This window comes from Limanda limanda, chromosome 12 (genome assembly GCF_963576545.1).
Source record: "Limanda limanda chromosome 12, fLimLim1.1, whole genome shotgun sequence".
Lineage (NCBI taxonomy): Eukaryota > Metazoa > Chordata > Actinopteri > Pleuronectiformes > Pleuronectidae > Limanda > Limanda limanda.
Window position 1 is genome coordinate 16,240,915 of NC_083647.1, and position 16,324 is coordinate 16,257,238.

The 16,324-nt window shown below is 42.0% G+C and overlaps 1 protein-coding gene across 2 annotated transcripts in view; it reads right to left on the bottom strand.

Moving 5' to 3' along the window:
* Positions 1-2,430: 2,430 nt before the first annotated feature.
* rcan3 (regulator of calcineurin 3) overlaps positions 2,431-16,324 on the bottom strand; it is a 44,309-nt gene continuing 30,415 nt past the window's right edge. For both annotated transcript variants that reach the window (XM_061083271.1, XM_061083272.1), the window contains exons 2-4: positions 7,333-7,506; positions 5,527-5,698; positions 2,431-2,585 (exon numbers count right to left, since the gene is read on the bottom strand). In XM_061083271.1, the coding sequence (XP_060939254.1) occupies positions 2,431-2,585; positions 5,527-5,698; positions 7,333-7,506 (501 nt within the window). The remainder of the gene's footprint in view (positions 2,586-5,526; positions 5,699-7,332; positions 7,507-16,324) is intronic.

Below are 16,324 nucleotides of genomic sequence, written 5' to 3' on the forward strand. Positions count from 1 at the left end.
AATAAAACTGCACTCTGCCCACACGATGAATCTCAAAGAACTGTTTAACTCTCTCAGAAGATAAGATTATGTTTTTCTTTTGGACAAACACAAAAACAAAGACATTGATTTTGTTCTGCAGTGTCATCCTGCCTCGTTTTCAGCCTCTTACTGTGCTGCGTCTCTGCACGCTTTCCAGTAGCACATTTTCATATATATATATATATATATCCAAAAAGGCCTGAAATTCTCCAAGGTTCACGCTAGCAAAAAGGAAGTGGAGCGTATCACTCACTGCAATATGCTGGTGAAAAGGCTAACCAGGTGTTCAGCTTGAGATAAAAAGAAAAAACACGAAAGAAACAAGAAATTCAATGTGCTTCCTACTTTGTCTCAAGAAAGACAATTCATGTCGAGGAAACGAAACACTGACGATAAAGTGCTCACATGCAGATGGACTTTTGCAAAATAAAACAGCAAAAAAGTTCGATTTCATGCTGCCTAATGACAAACAAGGTTTAGACTCACTGCTGACACCCAAAGATCCCTGTTAGAAACATTTGTTCCTGTTGCTTCTAAAGCACAGAATGATTTCATCTAAAGAGTAGTTGAAGCACATTAATCTGATAAAGGACTGACGGGAGAATTTCACAATAAAAGAAGGAAAGGAAGTAAGAAAGTTATGATTTTTTTTTTAGGGAAATTAGTTTGAGTTTGTGCCAAAAGACAAAAAAAGTGGAAAAGGACTTTTTTCAATATAAAATAAAAATGCAAGAAAGTATTTGCAGATGTGTTGGGAAAATGTGATTTCTCTCAGATTAACAAATATACATTAGGTGTCTTTCAGAAAAAGAATCACTGTATGTTTCTGATGTGAGGTGAGTGAATGCTTTGGTTGATATCTCATGAGGCTACCCTAATATTCCCTTTTCTCAGCAAAATGCTTCCAGGTAAACTACAAAATCTAAAAGGACTATTTCCACAACTCGACACCACGCTCAGCTATTTACAGAGAAAAGCAGCGCAGTAGTAATCAGGCGCGCAGCAGCAGACGCGTGAGAGCTCCGCAGTTGCTTGGAGATATCAAGAGATACTCAGTGCAAAAAAAGCAGTAGGTTTCAGAAGAAAAAACCTGACACATAGAAAGTGGGTTTGATCAAACGACATAACCAAAACATTAAAGATATGAAATTCAACAAACAGAGTCAGAGAGAAAAACAAACAAACAACCTCCCTTAAACCCTTGAAGGAAATGAGGGGGGGGGGGATTAACTGTCTCTGATCCATCAAATCCCCCAAAAAGCGACAAATGCAAATTTGCCTCCATACCATGACTGAACCGTCAATCATACAAAAAACCCATTAAGCTTTTCCCCCCGAAAGACGTCACTTTTAAACTCTGCGTGGGGATATGCACTCGCGTCAGAAGCGTCACACCATTTATTTCCCTGTCATCACAAACGACAATAAAAATAAAAAAAACACCTCAGCTCCTCATCTACGGAAATAAGTAAGCATGCAAAAAGTGTTGGGGTATAAAATACAGAGTAAGAATACACATCTAGTAGTTTAGCAAAAAACGACACCTCTCCAACTAAAATAAAAAAAGACAAAAAGCGAAGAAACGAGCGACAAAAGAAAAAAAAGTCAAACAACCACCACAACTTTGTTAGTCACATATGGCGCTTCGTGCTGTGTGATGTTAAATAGGTTCCTTTTTCTCGATATATCTTGTAGTACTTGTGTTTCTGTACGTATTTTTTTTTCTAATATATTATATACATGCAGACGAGTGGGAACATCACACACTCGATCTTGATGTAAGCTGAAGAGACAAACCAGATATGAAAATTGATGAAGAAGAAAAATAACAGACCCGAATATATGCATTTTATATAAATATTAAACACATATATATATCTATATAAGACACAATTTATTTTTTTAAACAAAAGGAGAAAAAAAACATGAAAATATCTTTGTTAGCGAACACAATGACCGTGAAACTAAGGGAGAGGTACGGCTTGCCAGCTGACTAACCAGCAAGCCGCTGAGCGGGACTAGCGATGAGAGCTGAGTGTGTGTGATAAGTGACAGGTGCCTACAGTGGAACAGGTGTTTCGACCCCTCATGCTGAAAACGAGGGGGGGGTTGTGTGGGGTGGAGGCAAGCGTGCCCGCCATTCTCCCCACGCTGTCCGCAGAATGTGATGAGTGTGTGTGTGGTTCTCATCCATCCCCTTCAGGCCGCCTCATTCCATCGCCACGCTCCCCACAAACACCGTTGTTGAGCAATGTTTGTTGGTTTTGTTTTTTTGCTTGTAGTTGAACTGAAATGAGGGGCATCGACGCTCTCTGTGAGTGCAGAGACAAGAGAGAGAGGGCAGGTGTGTCGCGGAATTCAAGGGTGCGGTCAGGGTGCCGCGCCGGTGTCATGGGGGGGGAGGCCTCTCTAGTTGAAGACTTTGGGGGGCCCGTCCGGACGTCTGGTCTGGACGATCTGCTGCTTTGGCCGCGCCGCCTCGTCCTCCTCTGTCTCGCTGTCGCACACGTGGACGACCACGCTGGGGGTGGACTCTGTCCCCGCGTGGAGCTCATACTTATCACCTGTGGGGGGGGGGGCGGGGGTGAGGGATGGAAAGAGTGAAAGGAAGAGCAAGCGTTACCAAGGAAATATTTCTAAATTAACACAGATACAGTGAATAGAATGGCACTCAGTAGTTTGATACCTATATGTTAAGTTTTTGTCCCCTTGTGACACCACATTTAAATTCACTCATCTGAAATTTTGGATCAGCACAAATGTTCACACACTCATAAATATCAGTCCCCTAAACACTTAGGGGAAAAAGCTCCATCGAGATCCATGACATATTAAGAAATCAACAAAAATGTGGAAAAATCTCACAAATATTAAACAGGGTTCATACACATTTTGACCAATGGATTTCCATGACTTTTCCATGACTTTTCAACAACTTTAAACCAAATTTCCATGTCCAAAAATTTTGTGAAATCTCGGTGTATACATGAGAACGTGACAAAATGTAGTATTTAAACTAGCAATGAGAATTCTAAGGCATACAGTATACCTTACGCATACGCTCTCATACTAACTCAGTTAGTTTGAGAGGGTATGCCTGCTTATATTTTGAGCGTATTTCTTTAAAAGCATATTAATTATTTAAAACTCAGCTTAAATGAACAACATGAAAATATGAATATAACAAATTTCCATGACTTTTCCAAAACTTTTGGGATTTTATTTTTTTCCAGGACTTTTCCAGGCCTGTAAATACACATTTTACAATTCCATGACTATTCCAGGTTTTTCATGACCGTAGGAACCCTGATTAAAATAAAAGAGAAATTCATAATTTGGATCTGCACCAGATGTAATTTTAAAGTTTATTTTCCTGACCCATACAGCATCCTCTCACCAAGTGTGGTGGTAATCCCTCCAGTACTGTTTAAATTAATCTTTAAACACTACTTACTAACTAACAGAGAGACCGACTAACAAACAAACAAACAAACAAACAAACAAACAAACAGACGAAAACATGACCTACTTGGCTGAGGTAACAAAAACTGCTATTGTATTAAAAAAACATGCTGCAGCTGCTCTGTTTGAAATAATATGACTATGCAATTTAGTGTTTACTACTGAGAATTTCATTCACAGAATTTTTACAGCTCAAAATAATCTGCTGTATTGTTTCTCTCTCGGGTAATTCTCCAACACTCGGGTGGAAAGACACGGATCCAAGAGAAAATCAAAAAAAGGCTCTTCCTCAGTAAAGTGCCGCCATTTGTCCAGACGCCAAACTCGGCGGACTTGGAGCGAAAACACACACTTGAGAGATTGTATCTCAGTTGCCATGGCGATGAGATCAGACAGCTGGCAGGCAGCAGGAAATTGGTCGAGTGGCTTTTTCACAGCGCTGCCAAACAACCCGGAGACGGCCGGTGAAAAGGCTCCTGCTGTTACCGCGGGGAGTTGATAGAGGGAGTCAGCGCACCGTGCTGCAGCCCAGAGCCCATCTGATTCCAAATGCCAGGATTTGAGCCCAGCAACAAAGCCATTTCCTGATGCCTTGTGTTGCTATGGTAACAAAATAACTCGATGAGCGTGGTCCAGACTGTGTATGTGTGTGTGTGTGTTGCGTTTGTGTGTGTGCAGAAAGTTAAATCGTGTTTTTGATGATAACAACAAAAGATTAATAGTGTTCAAGTGAATACAGACTTAACAGTTCTGTTTTCCATTTCATCAGCATGAGTGTGCCCACATACACAGACAGGGAAGGACATGGTGGACACACCTTTCTATGTGTGGCTGGGTGACATTTCATAAAGGTTGCTGCAATCTAAAATCGTGTGGACAAAGGCAGACAGAGGCGCCATTACTTAGCGGAAAGGCTGCCGGAGAACAAGGCTGAAGGGAAAGATGTTGAAATTCTCCAAATCTAACAGCGTCTGGCCGAGCTGCCTACACATTTAACACACTGGCTAAAATTGTAACGGGGCATGAACTGCTAAAAGATCCATCTGTGGTGCAGAGAAAGAATTTATTTGTGGTGTCGTGTTTCTTGGAGAGATGGCAGTACCCTCGGACACTGTTTACAATAATATAGTTATCTTACAAAAGCAGTACTGAATCTATATTTAAGTATCTTAAAAAAACAGATTAAACTGTTTTGTTCTGATTTAAATAAATAATTTTATCTGAGTGTGAACCATCTAAAAATGAAGAAAGACGAGGATAATGCCGTTAAAGTTAGCCTATATACTCAAAAACAAGGATAAGCTGGACTGGACTCGTGGTTTTGGATTAAGGATAAAAAAAAAAAAAAAAAAGCTCTTTAAACGCCAACTTACAAAACATGTTTCCCATGTTGAGAAAACATTGACCTACTGTGCTGATGATTAATCAACCACTGTTTAACAGAGGGATTTAATGAATGGTGAATTGTATTTTGCAGACCCCTACACAGACACACTAAGTAGCTTTGATGCGTATTTCTTTTCAGATGTCGGACTGCAGCAAGTCTAGGTTCGGCACCATGGACACTGACGTATGATGGCCAGCACAGTGGAGATGGTTTATGGGCTTCAAGCTGCTTTTCGTCTGACCAGGATCTAATGCACAGTAACACTTGAGAAGAAAAATTCTATGATCAAAGCCCATTTCATTTAGAGACATTGATTTCAAAATTCCCCATAATTAAATGATACAGACGTGTGATAGCAGAAAAAGGTAAATTAGAAGCAAGGCTGATTCACAAGCTGAAAAAAGTGAAGAATGAATCGGGGAAGATTCTACAAGGTGCTCGCCAATTCCTTCGTCCTAATTGCTTCCTACAAACATCGTCTTCCTATAACACCCTGCTGAGGAGAGAGAAGTGATTTCCTGTTCGTATCTGGGTTGCTGCCCTGAGATGAATCACTCAAATTACCTCAGTGTTGTACCTGCTGGTGCACACGGCTGCGTATTAAATGTGTGAACATGCTGCACGAGCTTATTGAGCTGACATTAGCGAGCACTGACCAGGTCCGAGCTTGGCTACGGCACACAGCAGGTCGTAGTTGATGCCGGGCGTGGCGTCCTCGCTCTGGCTCCAGCCCACGGGTGGCGAGGCAGGCGGTGAGATCAGGAACTGTTTGACGGGCTGCGGGGGGGCCAGGTACGACTTGTCGATGTTCTCATCGCCGTTCTGGACCTATTGGAGAGAAGCAGACAGTTTGTAAGTGTTGTAGATTGGTGATGGGGTAAATGTGTGATAGATAGTTAAAATAAATGATTTCCATCTCGATCAGTTACAGGGGCCGGATTAGGGGAGCTCTGGGCACTGGTGTCATTCTTGCTGAAGCTGCTGAAGAAGAACCACCTTGTCTGAGTCACGTTATTCACATCTCCCCTTTTCAGGTAGGAAATGAATGTTTATGTTCTGTGAATATGATGTTATTGACCTGTTTTGCTACAAGATTATAATGTTTTGATGGTTGAATTTGTGATTGTGTGCTGTTTGTGCAGCTAGTTCACACTTTTTATGTAGCTCCGCTCTGCCAGTGGTAGGCAGGTAGCATCACGTGGTAAGCATGAGTGCACCACATAGCAAGACACCTAACAGAAAGTATGATGTTGCTGATGTGTATGTGTGTGGTTAATGTTCAGTATGTTTATGTGTGTAAATAATAAGAGATAAGATATTTTTGTTCATTACCAATAATTTAAGTTAAAAGTTAAAAGATGAATAGGCCATTAATATATACTGTTACCTGTTCATTTGTTGTAAGGTTGTAAATTGATGCTGTAAATTATAAACCGATTCTTGCTGAAGCTGCTGAAGAAGAAGCACCGTGTCTGAGTAACGTTATTCACATCTCCCCTTTTCAGGGCACAACAAATGTAGCCATGAATTCACCTGGAAGAATATTGCTTGTATTTGAACTTTCCTCTGAACATCAGTTTCACTCATTCAATATAATGGATATTATGCCTTTGCAAAGGGACAATATCCTGGATCTCTGTATGAGAAGATAACAGTTCTTACCTTTTAAAACACTAGTGCAGACCTTTGCAAATTGGCTCTGATTGCATGAGGATCTATTTTATAACTGTAATCCTGATACTGTAGAGCTAGAAAAGCACATTGGGTTCGTAGCCATGGATTCTGTCTTTTAGTCTCATATTGTACGCTCCTTCCTTTGAGGAGATTTGGGCTTTTGATAGCTGCCAATTGCCATAATTATCTGCCTGAGCTGTAAAATCTTTAATCCTCTTATATGAAAGAAGTACAGAGGTGGAATCAATTAATAGATGACTCGTGGCAATTTGACATTTACCGTCTGGGCAAAAACCAGATTCAATTGGGTTAGAACACATCCTGGTTATTAGCTTTTTTAAGTGATTTTCAGTCACACTATGTCAAATTCTATTTTCTTTACACATTAAACTGCAGCCATTTAAATGCTGTTGGATCACTGACTATATGGAACCCAGTTTATATTTGCATTTTAGCCAAATCGATTCTATTCACCTACAGATTAGAAAATCCAGGCCTCCTCTATTTAGGAGCTAATTGTAGGTGTTTGTGAAATGTATATAGAAACATCCTTAATTGGAGAATTCATGTGATCAGTTATGAGTGATGGCTTGTAGCAGGAGAATAGGGGAAGCCGTCAGATGTGGCTCAGAGAAGACAGGATCCAGTTTCTGTCCTAGTACTGCGTGTGCACGTTGGACAGAATGATGCACACGGCCTTAACTGTCAAAGTAAATAAGAAGTGCTCTTATGGTCCGTGTCTCAGGCCCACAGGCTGCCCTTTCCCAGACCTCTATGTTCACACTCACTTGGGCAAAGTAGAGTTTCAGCTTCTGGCCGTTGAATTCTGTCTCGTGGAGCTCAATGCGGGCGCGGGCAGCGACCTCGGGGGTGCCGAAGTTGATCCGGACTCTCCGGAAGCTTTTGAACATCTGGAATGTCGTCTGTTCGTCGTAGATCCTAAACAACGCCTCAAACCTCTCCTGCAGAAGACAAAGATTTACAAATGTACACATGTCATTTTTGATTTATATCTTATGTGTTATGACTAAACATGGCATCTTGCAACCCAGCCGTGCATCCATTAATTATCTATTCACGATCTATACTTTGAGGGTCTCGGAGGGAAGCTGGAGCCAATCGGTGACATTGGGCCAGTATATAGAGACAACCATTCACAACTCACATTCACATGTTAGTCTAAGAGTGTCCAATCAACCTCCTGCTAACTTTTCAAAACACAAGCATGCTCAATATGCAGTGAGAAAATAGTAAAAGCCAATAGCAGTTTTGCTTAATAGATACTTAAGATAATGAATCTTAATTGATTTACTTCACATTAATCTCCTAATCAAATAATCAACTGATTGTTTCAACAGTAGCTCCACGGAAAAGTAGCTGCCTCCTGGTAAAATGTCCATTGGAGCAGCTTATTTAATAATCTTCTATTGCATGATTTTTTATTGAATATAAATATTACATTCAAATGCTTTTTTCTAAATTGTCAATAAGTTAATTTCTTGTAAACATCCAGCAGCTTGTTAAAACCCTATGAGACAAATTGTGATTTGTGAATATGGGTTAAACAAATCAAATGTGATTGATTAAACAACAATATTACCATCTGACAAATTTGAGGTTAAGTTAAAATTCCCTGACACCTCAGTCTGTGCAGCGGACGGGACTCGAACTGTTACACAACCAATTAATTTGCAACAGAATTATTGAGGTGAAATTTGATTTACAGCTTCCTGTCGTTTCCTGGCAATCTCCTCTCATGCTGTCCGTCTCACTCCTCCTTCTTTTTTAATCTTCACCTAATTCTCCCCGGTCTCTGATCACTGCCCTCTCCGCTCCGCACGCATCAGACTTTGTTTTTAACTGCACCCGTGTGATACATTCCCACATTTCTTACGTGTTGCAGTCGGCCCTCTCTGTGGGCAACAAATTGGCCTCCGCAGCTGTGAACTCAATCAAGCAGCTCGGTAGGAGGGTGGAAGGAAAAATGAAACAGGCCGCCGGGAGAGATGTTTTCTTAATAATCAGGTGCGCTTTATTCTTCGTCTCCTTGCCGACCATCTCCCAGCGCGGCCAGAAACACGACTATGAAGCTGCTTTTCAAAAATCATGATGGATGATTGGCTGGAAGTGGCCGGAGAGAGGGAAGACGTGACCTGATTTGACCGCTGCAAGTTTCGAAGGTTCTTTCTAAGGGTGCAGTCAAATAATCAAATCGTTTTTTGATCCATGCATCAATGTTTACATCATACGACTATAACATTATCAGTTTCACAGTATCCCTTATCCTATTATCTTCATTTCATTATTTTTATTTGATCCATATCATTACATATATATTTATGTTATTCATATATCCCGAGAGAAGTATATGCTGTCAGTGTCATCGATGTTAAATCAGTCCCACATTGTACTTCTGCCTGACACCTTCTATATCTGAATATACTTTTCTAGAGCAGGCAGCGGGAGACAGAAAAGTGAAATTCTCCCACAACACGTCCCTTGTTCAGCTGACTCAGCACCTCTCACCGGGAGAGGGAGGCTTCCTGACACCTGAAGGTAAAGGCAGCACGTCGGAGGTGAGACAAGTGACAGCAAAGTGATGGAAGAAACCCGGTAAACTGTAAACTCAGCACATTGCAGCGGGTGTCCTGTCAGTTCTGTGTCCTTTCGATGAATCCTTAAAATACTCCCTCATGTTTACATCTGGTCTCAACACTACAGTACATTTGTGTTATTTAAGAACTCTTTTTAGAGTTGTTCACTTCAATACTTGGTTTGTGTTGTACTTTATGGAAATCATTTGGATGTGCTCATAAGATACGTTTAACTACACACTAAATGTCCTTACAAATAAGATCTAGTGTAAGAATACGGCTGTGTAATGATCTAAATCACTTTTATTTAAGCAAATCAAATTTTTCTACTGTTGAGGAAATCAAATCCAAACAGACGATCATATAAAATATCTTTTTAAAGCCTTGAGCATTATTTGTCAAATCAATTGTAAAAACAATGCTATACAGAAGATTTACAATCATTGATAATAACTGTAATTCATTTGAATGGTACTCATACCTCTACTAAGGAATGCGGTCTCCTTAAATTCAATCAAACTGCACAAAATGTCCTACACTTATAGATATCTGTTCCCTAAATACGCATATTCTATGAAAAAAAACATCAAAATGTCAAAAAACGCTTTATCTTCCAATGTTAACAAATATCCTGAATCTCCCCATTGTTTTGGATCTTAACCAAAATGTATCGGGTTCTTTACTCACCCACACCACATCGCTCCACCAAGTTTCGTTCTGATCTGTCAGGTACTTTATACGTGATGTAATGTTATCAACAACAAAGCAAAAACCAAATCATAACCTCCTTGGCCGAGGTAATAACGTGTTTTTCTCTACAGTTGAGTATTTGAGGCTCTAAAACACAGGATGGACATCATCCCCCTGTCTGACACATGCCGAGTTCTTACAGATTCATCTGACCTGTAAACCGCAGGTCAGATGCCCTGTGCTGTAAACTGTGGAAAAACACTGCAATGTAAGAATTTGCAGATAAACACCTTTAGTCATGTCACTATCTCGTTCCCTCCATGCTTTATTTCTCCGCATGGAAATACATCTGGCATTTCATTGCCAAAAGCCTCGGGGTAGCTGGCTACAATTCAGAGCTGACTTCAACTTCGGGCTCTGTGAGACCATTTTTAGTCCGGTTTGTAGTTCACCATACAAGGTGCATTCTACAGCAGAAGCTTGGGAAAGAGGTCAGGCAGGAACGGGTAAATGTCTCCTTTTATACATTCACAGGAGAAGACTGGTTTAACAATTAGAATACAAAATCCTCCACCAAACCAGAGGAGAGGGAAGAGTGCGAGTCACAACAATACAGGGACGGCCAAGTGTTAAGTGTGCTCATTTAAAATTAATTCTGTCATTCCCACAGACAACAGAGCCGACTGCAAAACGGCAGTTATCCAAATATAATCCTCCCTGTAATTGGGTATAAACAGCAGAAAGACCAACATGTCAAATATTTTATTCAGGAGGTTAAAGAGTCGTCCTCTGCGACACTGTTCCGTGTTTTAATCCTTCTTTTGTGAGAGCCCTGTTTTTGTCTCGATATTTTTGAGCCCTTGTCAAAGCCAGAGAAACCAGGACACAGCCTGTGTCGAAACTGTTCGTAAGAGGCTTTCAGGTGAGCAGGACAACATGTTTCAGTGACCTGATAAGACCTGGACACGGAGCAACACTACCATTCATTTGAAGTTGTGTTCCTGGACGCCTGTTATAATGTGAACGCCAATATTCAATCCCTGTTTTATTCTGCTATAGCCTCCTCCTTCCCCTAGTAATCTTTTAGTTCACTATCATGCCCCCGATTTAGCATCTTTCACTCTCACTTCCCCCTTTCCCTCTCTCTTCTTTTATCCTTTTGCTTGTCCCGGGGCTAAAGCCCATTGTCTCCCACTGTTGCCCATAGGCTCATTGACAGGTCTCCACTTCCTCCCTCTATCCAGAAAAGGAAGCTTAAATTTCCCACATACAAACGCTGAAATCTTCTTTTTGACTTTTCAATTTGACCCATTTCCCATCCGCTAACATGGAGGAGGTGGAGTTGGGACCTGTACTTCAGCCAGCCACCAGGCGGTGAGATACTTTGGCGTCACTTTTCGGGAGCAGTCACCTCGTCCATCTTCACGTACAGACTGTGGTTCCGCCCCCATTTTATAATGATCCAGAATATCCTCTCATAGCACCATTAAAGTGTCAGTTCAGCTGTGAGCTGCATTTTTTTCCTAATGCCGCACTTTCTCTCCCCCAGTGTCAGCGGCTTGGTGTCAGCACAACATCGGTAGATACCACTTTCCCCCGAGTCTCCAGTGTAGGTTCTCTGCCAAAGACACTTTCACATCAGCAACGAATCCTCCGCATTATTCAGACCTAGACAGGAAGTGACGTATTGACTCCACTGCGTAGATCAGGTGATTTTTGCTTGACAACACACAGACACCATTGTCAGCTTCTATCACCACAAACTCTCGAGACATCTTCGTCGGGGTCTCTTACGTGTGTGTCTGCGCTTTTTCCGTCTGTTGCTAGTAGAAGCGTCATCAACCCCCCCCACCCCCCATTTTGCCCGCGGTGGATCCAGCTGTGTTCTCACATCGTCTTCTTCTGGATTTCTATGAACTCTATACAAAGAGGCCAGGCATGACAAAGTCCACAGAGACTGCAGAGTTCACATATGCCTGAAAGCAGTTTATGTTGCCGCAAAAAGCAACAAGCAAACAGCTCTCAGCAGTCGGGCATTGTCGCTGTGCATCGGGTGAACATGATGATGTACAGCATCCATGTTCACAGGACAAATGCCCCCAGAAACTGGAGTGAATTCTGCGGGAAACACCGCCCTCTGTTGCCGATTACACTAATGGTATAATAATAATGATGATAAAATAATGGAAATAATGCGTTTCTTTGTTCATTTCTCTTTAACCGAGTCAGGGGGTGTGTAGGGACACACACAGAATGGACAAATCAGCGTCTTTGACAAGATAATTCTTATCCGCCCTATAATTGTGATTAGCTTGAGTACAACAACAAAGCACTTGTTTGGCCTTTCTGCAGAGCCCACTCAATCCGGGAATTTTCGATGAGTCAGGTACCGTGACTCATGTGTCATCAAACTCCATGTGTGATAGCTGTTTAGGCAATCTTTCAATCACACACACACACTCCTATATGGATGTTTCAGCATGAGCAGAGAAGTGCGGGACGCTCCAGGATCACGTTCCATAATAGCATGTGCTGTTTGTTTTTACCCCCCCACACACACACACTGACGCTGATACACCCGCAGCTGATCGGCGAGTAACAAGTGAGCGTGCTGATCACTTATTGATGTGGTCTTTATGAGCGGACATCCTGGACGAAGAGGAAGGGGGAGACGAGGAAGAGGAGAGGGGAGTTGAGTTACACACGGCTGAAAAGCGGCCCTGCTCATCTGCTCTCGCAATGTTCCCTGCTGTGACCCACTCCCTTTGTTCTCTTTGTGTGTTTGTGAAACTTGTGAGGGAGCATGTGTGCAATGTGGACGACGTGTTCACAATTTTACGCCCCCCCACCCCCTCCCACACACACATTCAAACACACACACATGCACAGAGGGCGTGTGTATATGGTCAAATAATGTGGCAGGTAGCACCATTAGTATCCAAGCACAGCTGAAGGACGACCGTTTGACTGTCAGCAGATATAGACGGTTTTATTGAGAACACACACACACTCTCTTACACAACCACACACACTCTCTTACACAACCACACATACATGCATGCACAGACACACACACACAGCTTGATCCAGCACCTGCTTCTCCTGCCTTTGCAGTGAGTGAGTGAGGCTGTAGGACAACAGGTGAGAAAGGAGACGGGAACAGCATGTCCTTGTTTTTCAATCTCAACAAGGCAGACCAGACAACATCTATTGTAGAAGCGGGACGAAAATATGATTCGTTTCCAACGCAGTAGCTAGGTAACAAAAACACATAATTTACATCTCTAAATTCACCCTCATGTTCCAGTGGCACGTCAAAGTTTACTCATAGGTTTTGTTTTCTCAACAACAGAAATCTGATGTGTTAAGGCTGGCAAGAGGAGGAGGCGTTCAGTCGCAGCTCTCAAATGGCCGACAACTCGACTTGATTGAGACGGTGAGTGCGGTCATTATCGCTGACTGCATGTTTTCTCTGGTTCACCTTTACGTAACATGAACCTCAACAGGATGAATTCCCTTCCTCTGCCGTCCCAGACTGTTGCTCTACTCTGTCTGGATGTTGCACAGCTCGGATCGCCGAGGGCCTGTTTGACCAAATTTGCAACAGGGTTCATTCGTTGTCCAAAAATCCACATAATTGTAATACTTGTGACAGCTGGCTGAAATATCTGAAATAAGAAAATAAAATATAAGCTGTGTTTCCAGTTTCCACAGCTTTTCACCCAAGAAATACCAAGTTTTCTTTAAATGGAGCAATTTCACCCTGTATTTGTGGTCTCCTGCTTTTTACCTTTTCCTGCAGCGACCACACTTTACAGGAAACAAAGTCATTTCAGTAGCTCAGAATATACCTGTGGTCACAGTGGCTAAATCCGCAGTAAAACAAAATGCCATTTTAAAACAAAAAAAAAAGTCTCTTCACACAAGCCTTTTAGCTCCAAATCCCTAATAATCCTGGTCCATGTAACACACCTGAAAATATATATTACTTGACCCTCCAGGTTAATGTGCATGATGATGTAAACAGGAAGCAGCTTGTCTATCTGCCAGTTGGTTACATACTTACAGCAAATGTGATGAGCGAGAAACAGCAGTGGTGAAAACTCAAATGAGCAATGTTGAGGAGGAGCTGTTACTTATCAGTCTTAGCAATGTTTTGCATCCCCTGCTGATGGTAGAGTCGTGACTGATAAGAGCCAATCAGGACGCGGATACGGGTGACCTGCTTCCTGATTGATCGCTGAAGTTTTCAACCTGAAAAGGGGCCGACAGCGTTTCTCAACTTCTCCGTTTCAGGTGCTGAAAAACTCCGGAGTAGTGTGGATGGAAGATGTGAAAACAGCATCAGTGAGGTGGTTTCAAATGAAAACATACTGGTGTGGATGTAGCCAGGATCTGAAAGGAAATTTGGCAGCTGCTAAGGAGCCAAAGTGCCCGTACATGAAAACACTACAGTGGTTGAACTGCAAATAGTATTTTTATTATCAAAGTAATAGGCCGATGCTCTTTATTATAGTGATATACTGTATACCACTATACTGATCATGTGGAAATAAACCAAGAGACAAAGTAAACACAATAAAAATCCTATGTGTAGAAATGTGAAGCTCGACAGTGAACCGCAGCCGCTCCCCTGGTGGCTGCAGGGCTATCCTTTAGCAGATTGCCTCTTGGGTAATGAGGCAGTTATGTTCCTGACGGTAATGGAAAGGCTGTCATCACAGAGACAGCGGGACATGACCGCGGGCACGACACAATCGAGCGACCCCGGAGAGGCAGCACGCACGGAGCCGGCGAGCGGTCCAGACAACACGGCCGTCCGAACAAAGATCAGCGGGCTTAGGGAGAAGGCGCGGGGGGGGGGGCTTTATCGGGCGATGTCGACATGATTTCATCTGGAGCAAAGTCAGGGGGCAGACAAACAAACAGCATGTGAGTGACAGAGCGCTGCAGAGGCACACGACAGGAGGGAGGAAATACAGAGCGTCTCTTTCACGCCTCTTCCAGGTAATGAATCAGTCAAGTGGCGGAATTAGGTGTAACCGCCTGACACCCGGCGGTGACTCAAGTGTTTTCCTGATGTAAAGGCTGGGTTGTGTTTCTTCAGCCTGCAGGGATCATGGCTGACAACTGACGGTACACACGGTCGTATATTACAGACAACATGACGTTCACATAGTGTTGCCGGAGGTACGATAATTCCCCTCTCTGTATAATGTACAATAAATGATGCAATAATTCCCATTATCTGGTTTATCTTCATCGTTCAGTGTCTTAGCTTATTAAAGGTTGTAACATTGGTGTATACACATGTACGTGAATATTGAACATGCGTATTTTACACATCTCTTTTCACATGGCGTCTGTGCAGCCAATCAGAATTGGCGCTCCGGCATAGGATGTAGGAGACGCAGGCAGCGATTGAGAGGTGGAGCTCTGTGTCTCCTACATCCCACACCAGTGTGCCAATATGTTGTTTATAGATTTTCATTGTTTTCTTAGATGAGTCTCCTGTATGATAATTTCCCCAAAACATGTTCATTTCTAACCTGAACGTCCGAACTTCAGTGAATGTCTGAGAGCAGCTTTATAAACATGACTCGAGCTTCAGGGGTGCTAAAGTTTTCCCTTGAGGACCAGATTCTGAATAAATCCTCGGCAACTCGTGTCCGAACTGCGATGTTCCAGATAAGCTCCTACATGCTGTCGACTTTCATCGTTGTCTTTGTCGGCTCTTTGGGCCGTTTGAGGAGTTAAATTAGGCTCACGGCCTCACACGGGACATATTCAGCTGTTTGCTCCCTGTCACTGGTGGAACTCGCTGACATGTTCCCTCCTTCTGATCGTCCACATGACTGGAAAATGCAAAGAACAACAAACCATTCCAATTTTAATTATAGAATAACGGGCATTTGCTAAATGTGTAGAGAAGCAGCACATAGAGATAACAAAAAAGTTAATTATAGAGATGAAACAAGAAGTTTTACAATTCATAAACAAATTAATTGTAATTTTTTTTATAATTTCAAGGAAAAAGTAGCAGAATTTCACAGGTTTTGGTGTGTATGTAAATTATTATATATTATTAAGATCTTTTTTAGAGTAAACTGAATATCTTTGGGTTTTTAGGACCATTGTTTGTGCAAAAGACACATTTTTTAAACTTCAGCAGAAAATCTGTTGGTGAAGTAAAGAAAGATTAAGTGATTGACCCAGAAAATGACCAGCAGATTAATGACAATCACCACTGGCCTAAGTCCTGATGTTTTATCTACAAACATGGTTCTAGGGCGTAAAGTTCTGCATCTGAAACATTTTAACTCACTGACGGAACCACAATTCTCTATTTGGATCTGGTTTCTGATTCCTGTACCATGTTTGTTTCAAACAACAAAATCCACGCCAGTAATCCACAATCTAGTTCAGTTCTAAGTTGAACGACACTATTTGGTATTCCTGAATTAAATGAAAAGATTAACCGAACCTAATTGGGATG